Source organism: Vanellus vanellus (genome assembly GCF_965231255.1).
Source record: "Vanellus vanellus genome assembly, chromosome: 6".
Lineage (NCBI taxonomy): Eukaryota > Metazoa > Chordata > Aves > Charadriiformes > Charadriidae > Vanellus > Vanellus vanellus.
The window spans coordinates 15682805-15704289 of NC_138911.1; the positions used below are offsets into that span (position 1 = coordinate 15682805).

Genomic DNA, 21485 nt, shown 5'->3' on the forward strand with positions numbered 1-21485 from the left:
TTTCAGCTCCTGCGGAGAAGCCGCGACACTAATCGTTTCCTCAACCCCAAAAGGGCGGGAAAGTGAAAATAAAGGTGAGGAGCCGCACAAGTCGGCGCCCAGCATGGGCAGTCGGGGAGAAGCGTTAGCGGGGCCGGAGCCGCTCGGCTGTGGAGTCAGCGTACGCCCTGGGGCCAAAGCCCCGTTTGCAGGGCGAGGGGCGGCGCCCGGGGTGGGTCGTGGGCGGAGGGCGGGCGGGCGGCTGATAAACCCCCCGGCCGCCCCGCCTGGGAGGGCGGGATGAGTTTAGGGTGCAGGTGGTGGTTCGTATTGAAGGCCGCAGCTCCGCGGGAAGCCGCTACTGCCCGCATGGAGGCCCGGCTCCTCTTCGGGGCGCTGCTGTGCGCTTGGCTGCCGCCGGGTGAGCCTCCCACCGGGCAGGGCACGGGAGGAGGACGGGAGGGAGGATAGGAGGAAGGATAGGGTCGTCCCGGCCGGTACTAACCTGGCGCCTTTACTTTCCAGCTTTGTCTCCATGGGGCGCTCGGGCCCAGCTCCCCGTCGGAGGGGACCTACCGCTGCCCAGGTAAGAGCCAGCCGGGGCCGCAGCGGGGCTCCTTTCTCGCCGCCGCCGTGCGCGGCCGGCAGCCCTGACGCGGGCCGGATGGGGTGGGCTGCCCGGGCTGAGTAAACCCTGCCTTGTTCTCCTGCCCTCAGCCGAGGCAGCACCGCGGGACCTCGGAGAGGGGGCGGCCTCGCCGCGGCGACGCAGGTAGGGGGCGCGGGCCGGGCACGGCGCTGTGAGGGGCGGCGGGCGGGCACGCATGGCGGGGCCGGGCGCTGCGGTGGTTCCTCGGGGAGGTGAGGCCGCCGGGAAGCGCGGCTTTTCTCTGAGGAGTTCCCCCGCCAGGAGAGCAGCAGCCCCTTCCCGCGGTCGGTGGCCTCGAACCAGGGCTGAGGAGGCGACGCGGTGCCGTCGCTCGTGGCCCAAGACAGTGCCCGGCTTTCCCGCGCCGCGCCGCTGCCGCCTGGCGAGAAGCCTCTGAGGCGGCGCCGGTCTGAGGGACGGGTGTTCTGGCTGTCATCAGGACAATGTGTTTCTCCGATCTTACCTGAATACATCTGTACACTACCATGATACCGTCAGTGTTTCTGATGGATGTTTGATGCTTTGTGATCCTTCAGGACTTGTCCTTCGAACAGTGTTGAATGTGTATTTTATCCTGGCCATAAGGAAGAAGTGTCAGTCGTGAACGAAAGGAAACTTGAGGTTTAGAGTGTTTAAGCCATAAGGGAAGATGGTAGCTAGAGCTTCAGCTCGTTTGGAAGTAGTTATGCATAGTATGAAATATCCTTGTGCTGAGGAAAGCTGAGGTCTGGTCTGCCTCATCCAGCAATAATCACTTTGTAGGAGCCTTTTCACTTCTCAGTGGAAGTAAACGAGCTGGCAGTATCAGATCTCTACAATGCAGTACTGGGTTTTGGATGTGGTTTATCTTGGCAGCCTGACTATATCATTTGTGGCGTGTTGCTGAAATGTAATTAGGGTGTGTGGTTCCTGCTCTCTTGTTTGAGGGTGGGAAAAGGAAAGTTTGCTTTGTAGTCCTTGTTGGTGGCTCTGTAGAGGCGTCGCCTTTCTTTCTGCTTTCTCCCTGCTCGTTCTGGGAAAAGCTCAGCGGAGAGAAAAATATGCCGCATAACTGCAAACAGGTAACAAAATCAACTGCTAAGAGCAAATGCTTGTGGATTGAGGTCCCCGCCAAGAATTCAAGATACAGCAATAGACTTTTGTTTCCTTCTGTGCCTGGCCCACTGAACAGGAATCTTCAGTAAGAAGTATGCTTAGGAGAAAGAAAAACAAATAAATTTAGTATTAATTTTAAAAGGTAAGGACCTGAAGAGTAGTTGTTCTGGCCATTTGAACTGTCTAAACCCAACAATAATGCATTTTTACATGTTCTTGCTTTTAATAAGCTTCTTCAAGGGGAAGAGGTGAAGAAAAACCAAGTGATGATGGTTAAGCCCTCTGTAGAATTTTGTCTATGAAGACTTAGTTAATGACATAGCTTCTGAGATTGGTTTTCAGTCAAATGTCTAAATAGGTGTTTAGAACATGGAAAATGCCTGCTATTTTAAAAATACTTTGCAGGATTGTGCACAGGACTGAGAAATTTGAATGATAAAACTCTAGGGCATGGAAATTAATGCAATAAATCTAACCAAGTCCTTAGGTAAAATTATATAGACATAGCTGGTTCTGTTTTTAATGTTATCTTGGAAATATTTTGCTCAGTTATTTGTATCACTGTAGGCATACATTGTAGCTAATATTCTTTGTTAACAGGCACTGTATTTGTCATGGAATACAGTTTTCATTAAGGAAAACTCAATAATTAATGTGTCACTGAAATATGAAAATTTTAGAGGATATAGCTACTGCTGTTCATGAAGTAAGCACGTAAAGAAATAACATGAAATAGCTGTGACAGTTGTGTTACTGTATTAAGTAAACTAGGTAAATGTAATTAGATACACCTTTAATAAGGAAAAACTTATGATAATAAGTCATTGGCTTCTGACAATCAAAAAGTTCATGTTAAACTGAGAAAAATGTCACTGACCCTAAATGTAGGCAGTTCTAGAACAAAGATAGCAGGTTATAGAGAAGGTGAGAGACATGGTTTTAATAAAGGCATACTAATTAGGAGGTATACTTCTACCTGTTATGAGCATGGCAATGAAACCACATGACAAAAGCAATGGATTTTTGTAACTTTTCTAAGTAGGTCTACTCTTGTTGTTTGTGTTTGTGGTTTTTTTTTTTTTTCAAGTGGATGATGTAGGGTGAATTGGCTTTTGTGATTTGAGGTATTGCTGGCTTTTTTTTTTTTTTAAATGGAAATGTAAGTATTTAAATTTTGAAGAACTCTTTAAGGCACCTTAATAGATCAGTGTTGATACTTGCTTTCCCTTCTGCATGATAGCACACTTTACAGGACTGGTTGTTTAGTGCAGACTAAAACTACAAGTATGTTATTCCCTTAAATCATATTCTCTACAAGAGTTGGTATGGAGATTGTTTTCAGAGTAAAACATAAATTGTCTTGGATATTGTTTCCTCTCAAAGAAAAATTGTGGGGAATATTAAGTTATACATGCTCAGGTGCTCTCCTATATCTTCCTGTAATTAAAACACTGCCTTTAAGATGGATTGTCTTTGTTCTTAAGTTTTCTTGAACCTGAGCATTCAAAGCTGCTATTAACTGAAGAGCTATTTCCAATATCCTAATCTACATTACCTCTTTGTATAAATAACGGGGTTTTTACCTAGTCCCACTTACCTGTAAATGGGGTAGACAAGGTCATAAATTTTAAGTAAAGTATTAAAACTTTGCACTTGCAAGAAGATAGGAAGTAACTTGTATATTCACTCACAGTACCTAAACTATGCACCATATTTGGGTAAAACAGTGTGAAAGAATGTTGTCCCTCCAATTTACTTGAAGCTGTTAGATGACTAGTGGTGATGACTGACTTTTAAGCTGTTAAAAACTAACCTGTGGATTTTTCCCCAGCCCCCAAAGTATTGGTGTGAATTCTTGTTATGGTATTCTGGTGAGACTCAGTGTATTTCTGGTTCAGAAGTGATACAGGTGCTGCTGTGTAAATAATTTGAGTTTGGAAAGGGAGTGGAGGGATGGTGATGCAGCTGGCACCACTGATAATGGAAGAATGAAAGGGAAGTTAGATTAATAGATGAATATGGCAAGAATGAGCAGGGGAGTGAAAGTACCATGACATAGCAATTTATAAAAATGATTACAATGTCTAATAGACTAGAAACACTGGCTTCCAAAGGGCAGTTTAGTGGAGTAAAAAGAAGGTTCATTTACCACAATATTGAGAATTAATACAAGGAAACTCAAGATGCCTTGCTGCTGACTGTTGAAGGCAGAAGTGCTTATGAGAAAGGAAACACAAAAGAATAAAAGTTTTAGTCTGCTATCGTATGTTTTTGAATGTTAGAACAACATGAAAAGATTAAGGAAATTTTCTGAAAACTAACCTGGGTGTTTATGATTTCCTTTTAAAACAAACACACACCACAAAACGAGCTTGTTGATTTTGCTGGGTTTTGGGTCAGGTTCTTGGAAAATAATGTTAATTTAGGACATTACGAGACATTTTGTTAATGATTATGATGATGTTTAGTGAAACATGCATGCATATACTTTGAAAAGATTTAAATAACTGAGTGATAAGAATTTCAAAACAGCAGACTGTTTATGCTGAGAATTATGTTAAATACACAGGATGGTACAGAGGCTGTAACTGAGAGTAAAAGCACTGTGGAGAAGGGTACAGAGGGCATTGTTTGGACATGCAGTTTTAGGCATTTTGGCTTAACATCTGCCTGCTCTCTTCAGGCATAATGTACTTTGGTCCTTTACTGGAGTCTTGAGTAGGGCGACTGATCTTTTTGATAATGTTTTAGCAAGCCAATGTGAAACAGCATATTAAAAATGGTAAACTTACTGGTAGACTATGAAGAAATTTTTTTTTTAAAGTGACTTGGTTATAGTGGCTGATTTCTTTGTTCTTTCTGAAAGGAGTCTGGAGTGGCAGTTTATAATACTTCATCTACTACGATATCCTTATCTCGGAACAGGAGACTTCACAATATGAAGTGTGGACCATCCAGTAAGTTATTTATATTTCTACATGAAATAACATAATGTCCTTTATATTCTGCATCACTTAATTATTTCTATGAAGAAAAAAACCCCCTAAAATAGCTAATCCAGGTCTTCAGGGTAAGGGGGTCAACCTTGAGGACTGCAGTCAAAGGACTACAGGACTATGACAATTTATCATGGGGTTTGACCTAGCTTTAAGTTTATACCTGGTTTTGGTTTGATCATTGGAAGACTGTCTCCAACTGAAATTCCTTTACCAAAGAGCTTTCAGCTGGGAAATGTGCTTGTGTAGTGATATACCTAAAGATGTGGATTACTGCCTAGATGCCACTAAACTACCTGTCCTGTATCTCTTCTGTGCTTGGAGATTTCTTGTTTGTTACTTTTCTGCAGAGGTAATCTGTGGATGCTTTTTGTGTGTGTAACCTGTAGGTTAGCAGGATGAGGTACTCTTAGCCACCAGCTTGCAGTGGAGGGCATTTGTTTCAGGAATTTGTGTCTTGGCTTTTTTTGGTTTGTCTTATATTCAGCAGTGAAGTGCACAGGCTTAAATCTCTGCTCAAGGGTAAAGATCCTCTGTCTTAGGTCTTCTGTAGAGTCTGTGTCACACTTGTCTTGTGCAAAGGAAAAACAGAAGCAAAGTAATTCAGAGTAACTTTAGTGATGTGAAACCTCTGGTTTCTCTTCAGTCAGCCTGATTGGTCGCATTGGATGCGGGACCTGCCTAATAGTGAATAGTCTGGATTTTCATCCCCTGGATTTATAGCACAAAATGTAAGACTTTGTGGGCTGGGATCTGATCAATTGTGGTTAGGTTGTGTCATCTCCAAAAACTTTTGATTTCTTTGTGTAATACTTTCTGTTTTCAGAAGCTTTTGAGAAATGCGTAGCTGAATGTGGAGGAATAATGGAAGGGTTTAGAGAGGCATAATATTACTCAAGTAAAAACTATTACCTTTTCCAAAGAGATGTGCAAATCATGCTGAGAAATCTGTTGCCATAATAATTCTTTAGTTCCCTAGGTTTATTTTTTGCCAAGTGAAAATTCCTTTAATGGGACTAGTGGATTTCATGTTCTGCTTCAGAGCAACCAGCTGGGAAAAAAGGCTTTTAAGATTCATTGTGCTACTGTTAAAGTGTGCAATAATAAATCTGCACATAAAGCCTTTGCAAGACTCTTGCAAATGATTTATGCGCAAGTTTATTGTTTCTTAAATAGGCCTAAGATTTATGAAAGGGAAGAACAAATCTGGAAGGTGGGAGAATGAAATGGTTAGCAAGTATCTCCTGCAAACTCATCACATGTCTAAGTTTTAAAGGAGACCATAATTATGATGGCAAGAATTAGGTTTCATTGCCCTCTGCAGATGTAATAGTACAAACTTCCTGTTCTCTTGCTAATGCCTCTTGTTATGGGGCAAAAATATTTCATAAGGATTTTCTATTTTTGATGTACTTGCTCTGGCAAGACAATGTTGTTGGAGACATACTTTAAAAATTATTGGTGGTTGCCCATACTTGAAGGCAAATAAAATCAGGATTATTAAACTCTTTGAACAGTGGAATACCTACACTTGGAAGTTTCCTCTTTAAATCCCAGTAAACTGAGTGGGAAATGGAATTCATTGTTGTCTGTGTGTGTAAGACTTTAAAAACAAAACAAAAGAACAACCTGATCTGCTTTGTGCAAGAGTTTCGGTAACACGCTCTAAATGCTTAGAACAATGGTTTAATTTTGGCCCTTCCTATTTGAAGGGACATGCAAGCTGCTATAGCTCTGCCCACAGACTGGGATTAGCACCAATCTGGAGATATATGAAATAGTAAAGTGGTGGTGGGGTTTTTTGGGTGTGTGTGTCTTTTTTTTTTTTTTTTTTTTTAAACCCAGCAAGGTGGGTTTAAACATCCCTCTAGTTTAGGGATGTCTCTATGAAAATTATTCCATGACATGCTTATAAAACTGTAATTATAATGGACTTGTATTTCATCCTGTTATAGTTAATTCTTGTTGCAATAGCTTTTTTTCTTGCTTCCTATAACTCTGTCAATATAAATAAACCAGCATGTTTTATGTGGAATTTTTTGTGTGACGAGTGTGTGGTGTTTTGTGCAGTAGATCTCTTTACCTTTGTGTTGTATTAGTCAACAGAAAGCAGTTTAGAAAACAATGGAATGTCTCATATGTCAAGGGGGGGGGGGGGGGAAAGTTGGTATAGTACAAGTAAAGCCCAAGAGATTAAGTTCTTGTGTTAGTTTCTTGTACCCAGGGAACATGAGATTTGAGTTTTGAAATGTTTATCAGAATAACTGACAGCAGTTAATGTGTAGTTTACATAACTGTTATAATTGTTGCTTCCTTCCACACAAATGTTTTTCATGCAAAGTTGGAAAAACCAAAACAAGCAAAACAAAACCAAAAAACCCAAAAACAAAAAACCCAAACAAAAACAAACCCAGAGCTAAAGCATAATAAGAACCTGGGACAGGCAAAACAAAATCTTTCTGGAAGTAAGTTTCAAAATACTGCTGAAAATTCCGAACAGGTGAAACACTTCAAATTTTCCTGTGTTGAAATGCTGTAGCAGGCATGAGTCTTTAATGTTTAAAGTGCCTGTTAGTGTAGAAGGTACTTATCCCTTACAATATGTGTGCTGATTTCAAGAGATGAACCAGAGCAGAAAATCTGCAACCAACTGGAAAGCTCTTAGTATTGAAGGATTAAAATTACATTCTACTCATTCACCTCAATCTTGAAAAGGAAAACTTCACATCCTGGTGTAATGGGATCTTTGTCCTCATTTCAAGGCTGTATTGCATTCTGTTGAAGCCTGTATGCCACAGAAAACTTGTGCCATTACAGGCAGATTCTTTCGAAGACCATGAACGGTAAAAGATAATGCAAGAAACACTTGTTCTATTAACTCTCCCATAGTCAAAAGGACACCCGAAAGCTTTCTAGAGTAAGCGTGCAATGGAAACTACGTAGATTTAAAAAATATAAAACTTTAAGAATGTTGACAGCAATAGTTTAAATATTCAATTTTAAGGATACTTCCTACTCTTATGCGGAACTATATGTTCTAGTTCATATCAACTATATGTTCTAGTTGAAGTTTCTTGCAAATTCTTATCCAAAACTGCTTTGTTTTTTCACTTTTCCATTTCAGAATAAGATTTGCTGATTTTTTTTCTTTTATATTGATTTTTTTTTTTTTTTTTAGTGGTTTGAAAACCTTCAGACAGACCTCTCATACATTTGCGTAAAGCTTTTAAAATGTGCCATCTTTTAAAGAATCCTGAAAACTATAAAGTCTTTGCCTATGTCTGCAAATGACTATCTGGAGCTCTGAAACTGGGCCAAAGATGGTAAACAGGCAGAATCATAAGAACTGAGGGAAGAGGCTGGACCCTGTACCTTCCTAGCTTAAGTAAAACTTGATCACTTTTAGATCTCTAAATCAATCTTTCATGCTTCAACATTTCTGTCCAGGCAAATCTAATAATGAATATCCTGAAAGGAAAACTGTCTTCAGTGATTTGCATTAAACAAATTTTTCACGCGATGTCTTAAACAGTAACAAAGTACAGAATTCCAGCACTAGGAAGTGCTTAATGTTTTACAGAAAAACACCCATGGGAAGGTCTAAATCGGTCACAAATCTTCAAGAATTATACTGTATTGGTGATAATGGTGTATTACAGTGAAATCAAAATTCAGTTGGACAACCTGGATTGACGTGATGGTTAAAACAAAAATCAAGTATTTCAAAGTTGGTGTGCATGCTAATTTGAGTAGTCAGACATGTTCTTGAATTTGTTGGCTTGCTTTTACTTTGTGTAAAAACTTTAATTTAGATGTCTCTGATTTAGTATCTTAACTTTTATATGGGATACGAATGCATGCTTTCTTTGCAGTTACCTCTTTTCTCCAAGAGTAGAGCTTTAGTGACTGGATCTCACTTTATGCTGAAAGGCTTCACATTATATAAATTACTTTTTCAGCTATTCTAGTTCCTAATAAGCATGTTAGATCTGAAGAACAAATCACGGGTGAGAGCATCTAGTCCAACTCCCCTGCTAAAGCAGGATTGCCAAGAGCACGTTACTCAGGACTGCATCCAGGCGGGTCTGGAAAATCTCCAGGGAAGGGGACTCCACAACCTCCCTGGGCAGCCTGTGCCAGTGCTCTGTCACCCTCAACGTAAAGAAGTGTTTCCATGTATTTGAACGGAACTTCCTGTGTTCTAACTTGTGCCTGTTACCCCTCGTCCTGTCACTGGGAACCATTGAAAAGACCCTGGCCCCGTCCTCCTTCAACCCACCCTTTAGATACTTGTATGCCATAATAAGGTCTCCCCTCAGCCTTCTCTCCTCCAGGCTAAAAGAGTCCCAGCTCTCTCAGCCTTTCCTCATAAGGCAGATGCTCCAAGCCCTTAATCATCTTAGTTGCTCTTCGCTGGACTCGCTCCAGCAGTTCCCTGTCCCTCTTGAACTGGGGAGCCCAAAACTGGACACAGTATTCCAGTTGTGGCCTCACCAGTGCAGAGTAGAGGGGGAGAATGACCTCCCTCGACCTACTGGCCACACTCTTCCCTATGCAGCCCAGGATTCCATTGGCCTTTTTGGCAACAAGGACACATTGCTGGCTCATGGATAATTTACTGTATACTAGGACCCCCAGATCCTTTTCCTCAGAGCTACTTCCCAGCAGGTCTGCCCCTAACCTATACTGGTGCCTAGCATTCTTCCTCCCCAGGTGCAGGACCTTGCACTTGCTTTTGTTGAACCTCATTAGGTTCTTCTCTGCCTAGCTCTCCAGCCTGTCCAGGTTACACTGGATGGCAGCACGGCCCTCTGGGGTGTCAGCCACCCCACCCAGTTTGGTATCATCAGCAAACTTGCTGAGGATACACTCTGTCCCCTCATCCAGGTCATTAATGAGTATATTAAACAAGATTGGACCAAGTATTGGCCCCTGGGGGACACTACTGGTTACAGGCCTCCAACTAGACTCTGTGCTGCTGATCACAACCCTCTGAGTTCTGTCCCGCAGCCAACTCTCAATCCACCTCACTGTCACTTCATCTAGCCCATACTTCGTCAGCTTCCTAATGAGGATGTTATGGGAGACAGTGTCAAAAGCCTTGCTAAAGTCAAGGTAGATGACATCCACGACTCTCCCCTCATCCAGCCAACCAGTTCTAACATCATAGAAAGCTATCAGATTGGTCAAGCACGATTTACCCTTGGTAAATCCATGTTGACCACTTCCAATAACTTCCTGTTCCTCAATGTGTTTGGAGATGACATCCAGAATGAGTTGCTCCATTACCTTCCCAGGGACAGAGGTGAGACTAACCGGTCTGTAGTTCCCTGGCTCCTCCTTCTTGCCTTTTTTGAAGATTGGAGTGATGTCAGCCTTCCTTCCGTCCTCAGGCACCTCTCCTGTTCTCCATGACTGTTCAAAGATGATGGAGAGTGGCCTAGCAATAATGTCTGCCAGCTCTCTCGGCACTCGTGGATGCATGCCATCAGGGCCCATGGACTTGTGAATGTCCAGCTTGGCCAAGTGGTCTCTGACCCGGTTCCCCCTCAACTGAGGGAAAATCTTCCTCTCTCCAGACCTTCCCCCTTGCCTCCAGAGTATGGGATTTGTGAGGGACAGCTTTAGCAGTGAGGACCAAAGAAAAGAAGGCATTCAGTAACTCTGCCTTCTCTGTGTCTTCCACCACTAGGGCACCTGTCTCATTCATCAGTGGGCCTACATTTTCCCTGGTCTTCCTTTTTCTATTGATATACTCAAAGAATCTCTTCTTATTGTCTTTAACTGCAGTGGCCAAGCTGAGTTCTGATTGAGCTTTGGCCCTTCTCATTTTCCCCCTACATAGCTTTGTTATATCTTGGTAATCCTCATAAGTTGCCAACCCCCTTTTCCAGAGAATGTAAGTTTTCCTTTTTTTCCTGAGGTCCAGCCAAAGCTCTCTATTTAGCTAGGCTGGTCTTCTTCCCTGTCTGCTCATTTTTCGAGACACAGGGATGGCCTGTTCCTGCGCTTTTAAGAGCACCTGCTTGAAGTATGCCCAGCCTTCCTGGGCACCTTTGCTCTTCAAAACAGCCTCCCAAGGGACACTCTCGACCATGCTCCTAAACAGGCTAAAGTCTGCCCTTTGGAAATCCAAGGTGGCAGTTCTGCTGGCTCCCTGATTGGAGCCCTGGTGATGAACGTTTGAAAGGCCAGCCAGGGTTGGGTAGGACTGTACTTTATTTCAAAATGGATTTTGGAACTTCCTTTTTTCAGGTCTGCATGATGATATTAAAGCATCTCTTTTCAGAGAGCTACAGCAGTAAGCTTGGATACTTGTCGTGGTTTAGGCCAAATTGGCTACTGGGGACCTGGGGGACCCCAGATGGGACTGACAGATGCTCCCCTCTACCTCTCTTCAAAGGGAGAGGCAGAGGAGGGAAAAAGACATGAGTTTAGAAGGAACCAAACTACTTTAATGAAATTTATTAATAATAAAATAAAAAGAAATAATGAAATATATACAAAACCGTATCAAGCTCCCAAGACGACAATCATGACACTGGCTGGCACTGGGGCAGTCCCAGGCTGGACTCAGTGACGGATGGGAACTGGATTCTGGATCAGCATTCAGGATTGGGATCACAGGCAGATGAACAGAGTCCTCCTCAGATGTTGGCCATTGAAGGAAGAGAGGCTGACCCTTTGATCCTCAGTTTTTATACTGAGCATGAGGCAGATGGGATGGAATACCCTGTTGGTCAGTTTTGGGTCACCTGTTGTGTCCGCTCCTCCCTGCAGGTGGGACCCCACCATGCTTTTCTGCTTCCGACCCTCCAATGGGGCAAATAACAAAGTTGGTTGGCCTTGGGTGTTATAGCAATAAGTATAAGCAGGAGCCTCTCTGCATACCATGCCTGGGCATCAACTATAAACATAGGTCTTATCATTCAGAGAGTGAACACTGTCTGCACAATATGCTGTTAATTTCAGTAGTTAGAAGAGGCCCAGCTAAGAAGTGAAGTTACTGAACAAAATTGGTTCTGTTTTACCTCAAACCAGGACAACACTGATCGTAAAACACTTGCAATGAAATGCAAACAGGCTAGATCAGTCTCATTTTTTCAAAGGCTGTGGTAAATAATATGCATGAGGTTCTGCTGTTCCTCTGGCCTGAAGGCTCTCACTGCCTGATATTGAAGAATTGAGAAGGGAAATGAACTAAATTGAGTTGCAGGTGCCCAAGGCTCTAAAATACTGTCCACATATTGAGTGGGGTTGCAGACTATTCAGTAATTACCAAATTATTTGAGTATTTAAGCAATGAGAGGAGCAGCGAAGAATTCAGACCTGTGTTATAAGATGATCCCAGGTCTTCACCCTGTTCAATAAAGAAGGAATTTGAGACAAGTTCCTTCGTAGCAACAATGGTCATATTATCAGAGTGACTCGCAGGTTGTAATGGCATCACTGGTTAGAAATCACATTATTACTTACGCAAGTCGAATCATGTTACTTAGGCCTACCACTTTCTGCTAGAAAAGTCTCACCAGTTTTCAATTTCAGATTCTAATCCAATGCACTCAGCTGGCATAATGTCAAAGGAAAAAGAGGAGCTAAGGACTTTTTAATAGAGGTCACTTTCAGGTAAACAAAGGGCATAATATTCTTCCATAACCTTTCCTAATATTAACCTTTGCTTAGTCTTGATGTTCATTCCCTTTCTGCAGGTGTTATGACGTTTTTGATCTCCATGGGAGAGACCTAAACTTGTGATATAATTATATGGGTTAGCTTATTTAGGGAGCTTATAGTCCTTTAATGACAAAGATCAGAGTGAACCCTTTGTTATAGGATGTTTCTTTTGGATACCTGAGGAAGTATTTCCCTGTTAATTGAGCAGAATTGGATGATTAAAGGAGTCCACATTGTCTGCAGTAGTAGGAACACTAAATGGGATCTGAATTTACGTTGTATTCCTCTCCTTACCTGGTTAAGGATAACTAATCTTTGCACCCAGAGCTCTTCTACATAGTGTGAGGAAAGATACTACAGTTACGTAAAAAGGGATGTAAGCAAATACAAAAGCTATGTTTTCTTAGAATCATACATACGCAAACAGAAGAGAACTTCATAAAGAAGAAAATATTTATCGTTGTCATTTGAGTTCCAATTCAGATTTGACTAACTCTCTTTCTTTTTAAAAGGGAGCAAGGGAGATCCTTCCCAGTGACAGAAGGGTCCCCAGATCAGCTGACTGTATACACAATCTGAGTAAACATGGCTTGAAGCAGGTTACTTGAGCCACGCTTAAAGGGGAATCATTCAACTTGAAACATCAAAAGCAGTCTAACTTCCTCTACAGCTAAGAGAAACATGACTTGCAGTCTAATTGCACATTGTGCCCTATTGCCTGTCTAGTTACAATAATCTTAGAGAAGCAAAGAACAGAGACCTGGGCTCTGATTACACAGGGCTCGCAACACTCAAGATGAAAGAGATCAATGTCTGCCTCACTTGACAAGAGAAATAAGGCTTTTTGCATTAGTGACAAGGTTGGTCACTGTGAGTATGTAAATGAGATGGCTCAGACAGAATAAGTAGGGACCTTTCTACATGGTGCTTGCATTAGTTTTTAAATTGAAATCATGATGATCAGGCAGGGAAAGGAGCTAGATATTTGGGCTAGCTACGCAAAGGAGCATTCTCTTTTACTTTGCCTGCCTTGTTCTTCTCAGCATGGCATCTTTTTCTTTTTTTTGGGAGAGTGGTATTTGAAAACAAAGGAATCAACATTAATTGTTTGGATATTTTAAGTCTTCATTTAAGTAACTAGTATTTATAATGTTTTTGCAAATGGAAATGGCCATATAAACACCAATGAACTGTACTGACAAATTTTGGCAAAACTCAGTAAGCAAGTGTTCTGTAAACTTGTAACTGAAGATAATATTTTGTAAAATCACATGGCCTGGAGTAGATGAAGATGTAAGCTGCTTTTTTTTATTTTTAAACTATGGTACACCGTAAATTTCTTGAAGTCGTCTTCATTCTAGCATTACAGCCAGCTGTGAGCACAGAGCCTCTAAGTTTCTAGGATCTCACAAAGCAGAAGGAACTTTAAATGTGACCTTTTTCCCCATTAAACTTCTACATTGATTAAACTTTGGTAAAACAGCTGGTGATGGTCAAAGTAGCCTCGCAAAAGGCGAAGTCTTAACAGCATTCAATCCATGAATTCTGACAAGAGTTACTTGGTGTGTACATCTGAAAGCAATTTGTGTGTGGTAGATACACTTGAAAACCAGGTGAGGTTTTTAAGAGGCATTGGGAAGTCTTGCTCAAGCTAAAATACAGCCTTAAAAGGAAGCTGGAGAGTGTAGCATCTTCTTAAAAATGCTGTTTCTGATTATCAGAGGTTTAGTTGCTTTTGGCTGAGATACGCTCACAGGATACCCTCTATCTGCAGCTTGCTTTTGGATTATTTCAGTGTGTTTAAAGCTCTTAGTAAGATGGCATGGCTCACTGGCTTCTGTAATGGTGCTTCTGTTGATGTTCTCTGCTTGCAAAACAAACTAAGTACATGCTATAAAAGATGTTGGTAGGAAATTGGTATTGGTAAAACAAAAAAAATGAGCTTCTAGAAGAGGGGGGGAAATTAAGTTGGGAGAAAACACCCTTTAAAATGGATTTATTTTTCTGTTGCTGGAATCAAGAATTCAGCACCTGTTTAATGGCAGTAGGATGTCAATGATCGACTCTTGTTAGAAAGCAATTGATTTGTTGCAATCGGGTTATAAAAAAAACTCACCATTTCAACCATTCTGTAAAGTAGTTCAGAATCTACTTTTGATGTTGGTGCTTTTCATGTATGTTTAATGAATGCCAATAGTAAGTACAAAACCTAAAGATGGTGTGACCCATGAAATTATAAAACAGTGGTCTGTATCCTATAAGGCTTTCCCCTGAAGTCTAATTCTGCCAAGACTAAATTGATTGTAGAGTTCGTTTGTATTGTCAGAATTGGAGCTTGCTTTATTTTGCCTGCGTCAGCAAATCCTCTTTAGTAAAGCTTTCTCAAAAGCCTAAAGGTAATCTAGGTATGTTAGGACTTCTGTGTATACTACTGGTGATTAGATATTTCATAAGCAAGGGTTTTATTGTAATGGAAGAAAAGACCTTTTCCTGTAAATTCTGGTTTTCAGGACAGCACTTACATTCAAAGATAAGATTATTTTTCAAGAATGATGTGTTTATGAAGATAAAGAAAACAAGAAGGCTGAGTCTTCAGTTTGCCTCTTCCTGAAATAGTTTCTTCTGAGCAACTTATCTGCTTGTATGCAGCAAATATAATATCAGTTTGTGTTCTCCGAACACAAAAATTACTATGATTGCATAATACTCAATTATTAAAATTGAAATGGTTTCCTAAAGAGTTAAACTTTAAAAGATCAAATGTTAGCAAAATAAGTGAATATATCACAACTGTTAGAAAAGCATTTAATCACAAATTCTAAACTTAGTAGCAAGAAGTTTTGTTTCTGCTTGTGCACATCTTTCCTTAGATTGTGAAAGCTTGTTTTGTCAGATTTTGATGGGGATCTTCCCAGTGTGATAAAAAGTAAAAAAAAAAAAAAAACAAAACCCAAAAACCAACCCACCCACACCAAAAACCAACACCTCCCCCCACCCCAAACCTGTCATGGCAAGTTGGGGAACTTGCTCTTTCTACAGTAGGCTCACTGTACTTAAACATTAAATTTTTACTTTCTTAAAAGTTTGTCTCTAATAAAATTAGAAATGAGCAGTGATCTGTGTTTTTATGGAAAGTTTTTGTGGGTGGTATACTTAAAAGTTGTAAGATGGAAGAAGGGTGGGCAACTGAAAGATTTATAGCTGGGATCTCAACATTTGTATTTCTAGGGCAGTATGCTCTCATCCTGGTAGAGCTTACCCATACAGTGTTATTTTTTAGTAATCTTTTGTGTAAGGATATAGGCACCGTGCTTTTTTGTCATGTAATACTTGTTCACTTCCTCTATTCACTGCTTAGGTGACTAAAACCATGTCAACTAACAGATATCACAGCCATTTTGATGTGGCTTCTCTAAATGTGCAATAGATTTACTTCACCTGGTTGTATTTCTTGAGGTGAAACTTTTGCAGTATGTTTCCTGTTTGTAGAGGCCTGTGGGATTCTCCTGGACACCTAAATGCTAAGCCAGCATCTCCTGTCATTCATGGAGTTGCGTTTGGTGACAGAGCTGGGTCTTCAGAATGAAAATTATCCTAATTTATTTTTAACATGCCTCATTTTTTCCACTCAGATTCATTGACATGTTTTAATGGAGGTGAGTGTGTCTACAGAGAGCTGTGCAACTGCAGTCGATTTAATGCAACTGGACCAAGATGCCAGACAGGTGTGTAAAGAGAGAAAACTAATTGGGTTTCTGGGATTGTACTTGAGTTCTCACAACTACAAGAATGACTGCTCTCTGCCTAAAGGTTCCTTCACACCCTAGTATTTTTCCCTCCTTTCTATGGTGATATTTCATAGCATACCACATACATGCATCTCAACTACAGATTGAATCTAATAAACAGTGATACTTCTCAAGTGACTGTCCTTTTGTTAGTGTATAATACAGGTGCTGAAAGAGATCATATATGCAGAACATGGGGTCAATATAATTTCGAAACTTTTGATGGACTCTATTATTACTTTTCTGGGAAATCCACATATGCGCTTGTGAGACACACTGAATTAGATGAACAGAGTTTTTCCATACAGGTAGGGGACTGCATTTCTACATTCCTTTTAGCTGTTGTTGAGCTTGCTAATAATATATTAATATTTAGAGATTTAAAGTAACTTGTGATGATAGTATGGGGTTCTAGAATGTAATTTAGATGTAATTCTAATGTAATGTGGGCTACCAGTTATTATAGCACAAAATCTAAATAGCTGGAAGGAAATCGATGTATATACTTTCAAAACCTGCTGCTGCTGTGAAAAGAGTGCTCTGAAAAAATGCTAATTGTACTCAGGTTTTTGGTGAAGAATGGGACCAAACTACTTGTTCACATGCTGAGGGTGGGATTGGGACTATTAGTTGTATAACGTGGGTTACAAAGAGTTTGATTAAAATCTTGAATTTGACACTAGTAATTTTCTTTGGCAGGTAAATAATGATCCTGAGTGCCATTATTCTCCTTACTCCTGCAAAAGGTCCATTAGTTTATTCTTTTCTGGAGATGAACAGATAAAGATGAGCAGTGAAGTCACCTATAAAGGATCTGGGTAATTGCACTGATGTTTCTGATGCTGTAGTTACACTGGAACTAATCTCATGATACCAACTTGATAAGAGATGTAAACTAGATGGCTTGTTTGTTACACCTATTGAGACCATGGCTGTAATAATTACTCCCCATCTACAGAATAGTGTCTGAGGAAGGTGATATCTAAATGAGTGGTACATAGTATTAAGCAGCATAACCATTGACATTGGTCCTTTGATTTTTTGCTCTTATTTGCAACTCGATCTTTATTGGAATTACTCAATATTTATATGGGGGGTTTTCAGATGTATGAGGAAGTCATTAAATCAGCAAGTAACTTATTTTTAATAGGGATACTTTGTCATGTAAAGTTGTTTTTGATTCTCGTTCTCAGAGTACAGTTACCTTATATTATTGGCAACTTACACATCCAGAAGCTGGCTGGGTACTTCCTGGTCAGGCACCAGTATGCCTTTACTCTGGCTTGGGATGGTACATCTGCAGTGTATATCAAAATGGCACCAGAGTACCTGGGCAAAACGCGTGGACTGTGTGGAAACAATAATGCCGTCCTGCAGGATGATCTTGAAACTAGTTATGGTGAGTATTTAAAATACTTGCTCTTGTGTTACTACGGTTGTTTTTCAGGTGAAGTAAATGTTACTTTGCTTAGTTTTTAATTGCAATGCTAATTGAATATGAGGTGGGAAACTTTTGAAATGGAAAATATGATATGGAGATGCTTCTGGTAGATTATATTGTTAGTGAAGAGGGTCAATTTAAATATAGATGGGGCTCTGGGGAGGAAGATCTTTAAAAAGCACAACAAAAAGCTGCATTATTCCGTTACCTGCAATGGTATTGGTACTTCAGTTTCCTAGGACTTGAAAGGTAAAATCTGCTGCTGTCTTAACAGTTTTATATAGGAGCCTGTGGAAGCCTGAGATACTGCTACTGGAAATAAATTGATAATTTTAATTAGTAAATCATATCAGTGAAGACTGCCAAATCTTGTTTGATCTGGCATTTCATTTGTGCTAAAACTTTCAGAAGTGAACAGTGATCCTTGGACACCAAATTCAGACACTTCCAAGAGTCTTGGCTTTCAATCAATACTGAGTGAAGACCTCTATAAAATAAAAAGAACCAGGGGAAAAAATCAGGCTCATGGAAAGGTATCTCAAGTTAGGCGATAAAACTACTTGAAGTCATTGGTTTGGACTGTTTAACTCTTTGCTCCTCCTCTTTAAAATTAGGGTATTTCTGTAGTCTACTACTTCAAAGCTCAGAGTACAACATGTAGTAGGTGTTTACTCTGTTCAAGTGTGCCACTCAATTTTAGAAAGCATCAGCCCTGCACTAATATCAGCTCTTACCCTCATTGAATAGTTTGCTCACTAAATCAAAATGCTTTAAAAGAATACCAAGGTCAATAGCTCATTGTCCTTATTGCCTTCAGAGACTTTTCTCTACCCTCTCACCTTACTCAGGATATCTCAGTCACATAAAGCTGCGATTGTAGCACAAGTCAATACACTACATACTAGCTTTATCCAATTAGCTTGGGGAGCAAGATATGGCAAGATATGCATTCGTGGGTAATCCAAGTAGTAATCTATGTCACCACTTGTCTCTGGATAATACCTTAGCTAGTTTAAGGCTAGCATGGACATTTCTACTTGTGTGGAAAAAGTCACACCTTTACTTGGTTAATGTATACAATCATATTGTACCCTTGCAGTGACCCAGGAATGCCTCATCTTTCTTGGGTTTTAGGCTCTCTGTTGGGAATTCTGTATAAAGTGACAGCATAAATCTATGTATATGCAGTTTATTACAGTTTATCTTGCTTTTCTTCCGTTCAAGGACTGCAGCAGCCCTTCCTTGCCAAATCACTTGAGTAAGCTTCTTTCTGCCATTCTAAAGTTGTCCTATTATAGTCCCTTTTAAGAGTATTTTTGTTTCTTGAACAGACCAGATTGTCTTCAGACTGACAGCTGATTCATTTAGTTTTAGGAAGGGTTCGGTGCTTTCTGCTTAATGTGGTGTTTTGATTATTGAGATGTTTCCCTGATAAATCCTATAGAAAAACTGTCGTTCTTCCAAGTCATTGTGTGTGTCTTGTTTAGGAAAACTGACAGACAATGTAACAGAATTCGTAGAGAGTTGGCAGGAAAATCCTCCACAAGGAACACCCAGTTGGGGTAAACCTCATCTCACTGAACCACCCTGCCTGACACAAAGCCACGAATCTCTACAGGTTTGGATCAACACAAAAGGATTATTACAATAGTTGGTGATTCTAATCAGAGTGAGAGTTTGACTTAAAACTTTTGAAGGAGACTGGCAATACTTGCAGTTCTTCTTTGGAAAGTGGATTAAAATGGTTGCTGCAGCAGAGCTTCCCTTGTCCTCTCCCCCTAACTTTTCTTATGTATTCTTGTATCAGCAGTAGTCGACATGGATTCACCAAGGGGAAGTCACGTCTGACTATTCTGATAGCCTTCTATGATGGTGTGACTGGATGGGTGGATGAGGGGAGGGCAGTGGATGTGGTCTGCCTTGACTTCAGCAAGGCTTTCAACACTGTCTCCCACATCATCCTCACAGGCAAGCTTAGGAAGTGTGGATTAGATGAATGGACAGTGTAGTGGATTGAACAGTGGCTCGCAGATAGAGCTCAGAGTTGTGGTTAGTGGTGCAGAGTCTAGTTGGAGGTCTGTAATAAGCGGTGTTCCGCAGGGGTCAATACTGGGTCCAGTCCCGTTCAATATATTCATCAATGAGCTGGATGAAGGGTTAGAGTGTACCATCAGCAAGTTTGCTAATGCCACAAAATTGGGAGGGGTGGCTGATACCGGAAGGCTGCGCTGCCATTCAGCGTGACCTTGACAGGCTGGAGAGCTGGGCAGAGTGGAACCTAGTGAAATTCAACAAGGGCAAGTGTAGGGTACTGCATCTGGGGAGGAATAACCCCATGCATAAGTACAGGTTAGGGGCCAACCTGGAGAGCAGCTCTGTGGAAAGTGACCTGGGAGTCTTGGTGGACAACAGGATGACCATGAGCCAGCAATGTGCCCTCGTGGCCAAGAAGGCCAATGGCATCGTGGGGTGCATCAAGAAGAGTGTGGCCAGCAGGTTGAGGGAGGTCATCTTCCCCCTCTACTCTGCTCTGGTGAGGCTGCATCTGGAGTACTGTGTCCAGTTCTGGGCTCCCCGGTTCAAGAAGGACTGGGAACTGCTGGAGAGGGTCCAGCAGTGGGCTACGAAGATGATTAGGGTATTGGAGCATCTTTCTTATGAGGAAAGGCTGAGGGACTTGGGCCTTTTCAATCTAGAGAAAAGATGACTGAGGGGGATCTTATCAATACTTATAAATACTTAAAGGGAGGGTGCCAGGGGGATGGGAACAGTCTTTTTTCAATGGTGCCCAGGGACAGGACAAGAGGTAACAGGCACAAACTCGAACATAGGAAGTTCCATCTTAACATTAGGAGGGACTTTACTTTAAGGGTGGCAGAGCACTGGCACAGGCTGCCCAGAGAGGTGGTGGAGTCTGCCACTCTGGATGCTGTCCTGTGCAACCTGCTGTAGGTGACCCTGCTGTGGCAGGGGGGTTGGATTAGATGATGTCCAGAGGTCCCTTCCAATTCTGGGATTTTTTTGAATATTATATTGGCTGCATAGCAGCCAATAAGTGTTTGAATCTGGGGCTAAATGAGGGAAAGGTTGTGAGGTAGAGATGTGTTTTAGAGTTGGTTTCCATTCCTTCCCTTAGGAAGGATAAAAAGAAGCAGGCAGGCAAAACCAGAATGAGAGCACAGTTAATTTTCTAGGGTTTAAAAAAGTGAATTATTGGGTTTTTTTGTCCATCACACTGAAGAAGTTTTTCCTTTTCAAGTAGCATTTTCAAGATATAACCCTGAAATGAAATGCTGTAAAACTAAAGCTGATACCAGGCATGTCTTATTTCTGCTGCCTTTTACTGTGTAATTTAACTAAAATGAAGACTACTTCAGGTCATCTGAATTTAGCTACAACATGGTCTATACCTTTCTTGGGGAAGGAATATGTTTTACTACCCTTGGTATGACCTTGGATAAAAGATTCAATGTTATGAATACTATGGCATGGAGAGCAGTATGTTGCTAGCCACTGCTTCTAGTTGATGAGATGAAAGTGATTCCTAGTCAAAGACTGAGATATCTCTTCTGATTTCTATAGTATTCTATTCTGCTTAGGTTTCTTCTTGAAAAATTTCTCTTCACAAACAGCTATCTCATTCATTTCAGGAGGTGTACACTTTGTGTAATATCCTGTTACATCCCCTGTTTGAACAATGTCATGAATATGTGAGTCCTCTTCCTTTTATGGCAAGCTGCACCAATGATCTTTGCATGTAAGTGGATTCCAAAGCTATTATCAAAAACGTTGTCTTCCTATTATGAGAATGAATTGTAAATATTAACAGAACTAATGTGTGTCTTTTTCTACATATCAGTTTT

The 21485-nt window shown here is 41.0% G+C and overlaps 1 protein-coding gene across 1 annotated transcript in view; it reads left to right on the plus strand.

Annotated features, from left to right (window-relative positions):
• Window positions 1-348: 348 nt before the first annotated feature.
• The window catches only part of OTOG (otogelin), a gene marked incomplete at its 5' end in the record, with an annotated part of 113923 nt that continues 92786 nt past the window's right edge, over window positions 349-21485 (plus strand). Inside the window, 9 exons of the mRNA XM_082485060.1 lie at window positions 349-400; window positions 1526-1689; window positions 4590-4680; window positions 16026-16118; window positions 16335-16489; window positions 16881-16999; window positions 17375-17580; window positions 19110-19240; window positions 21273-21379. Of these exons, the coding sequence (XP_082341186.1) occupies window positions 349-400; window positions 1526-1689; window positions 4590-4680; window positions 16026-16118; window positions 16335-16489; window positions 16881-16999; window positions 17375-17580; window positions 19110-19240; window positions 21273-21379 (1118 nt within the window). The remainder of the gene's footprint in view (window positions 401-1525; window positions 1690-4589; window positions 4681-16025; window positions 16119-16334; window positions 16490-16880; window positions 17000-17374; window positions 17581-19109; window positions 19241-21272; window positions 21380-21485) is intronic.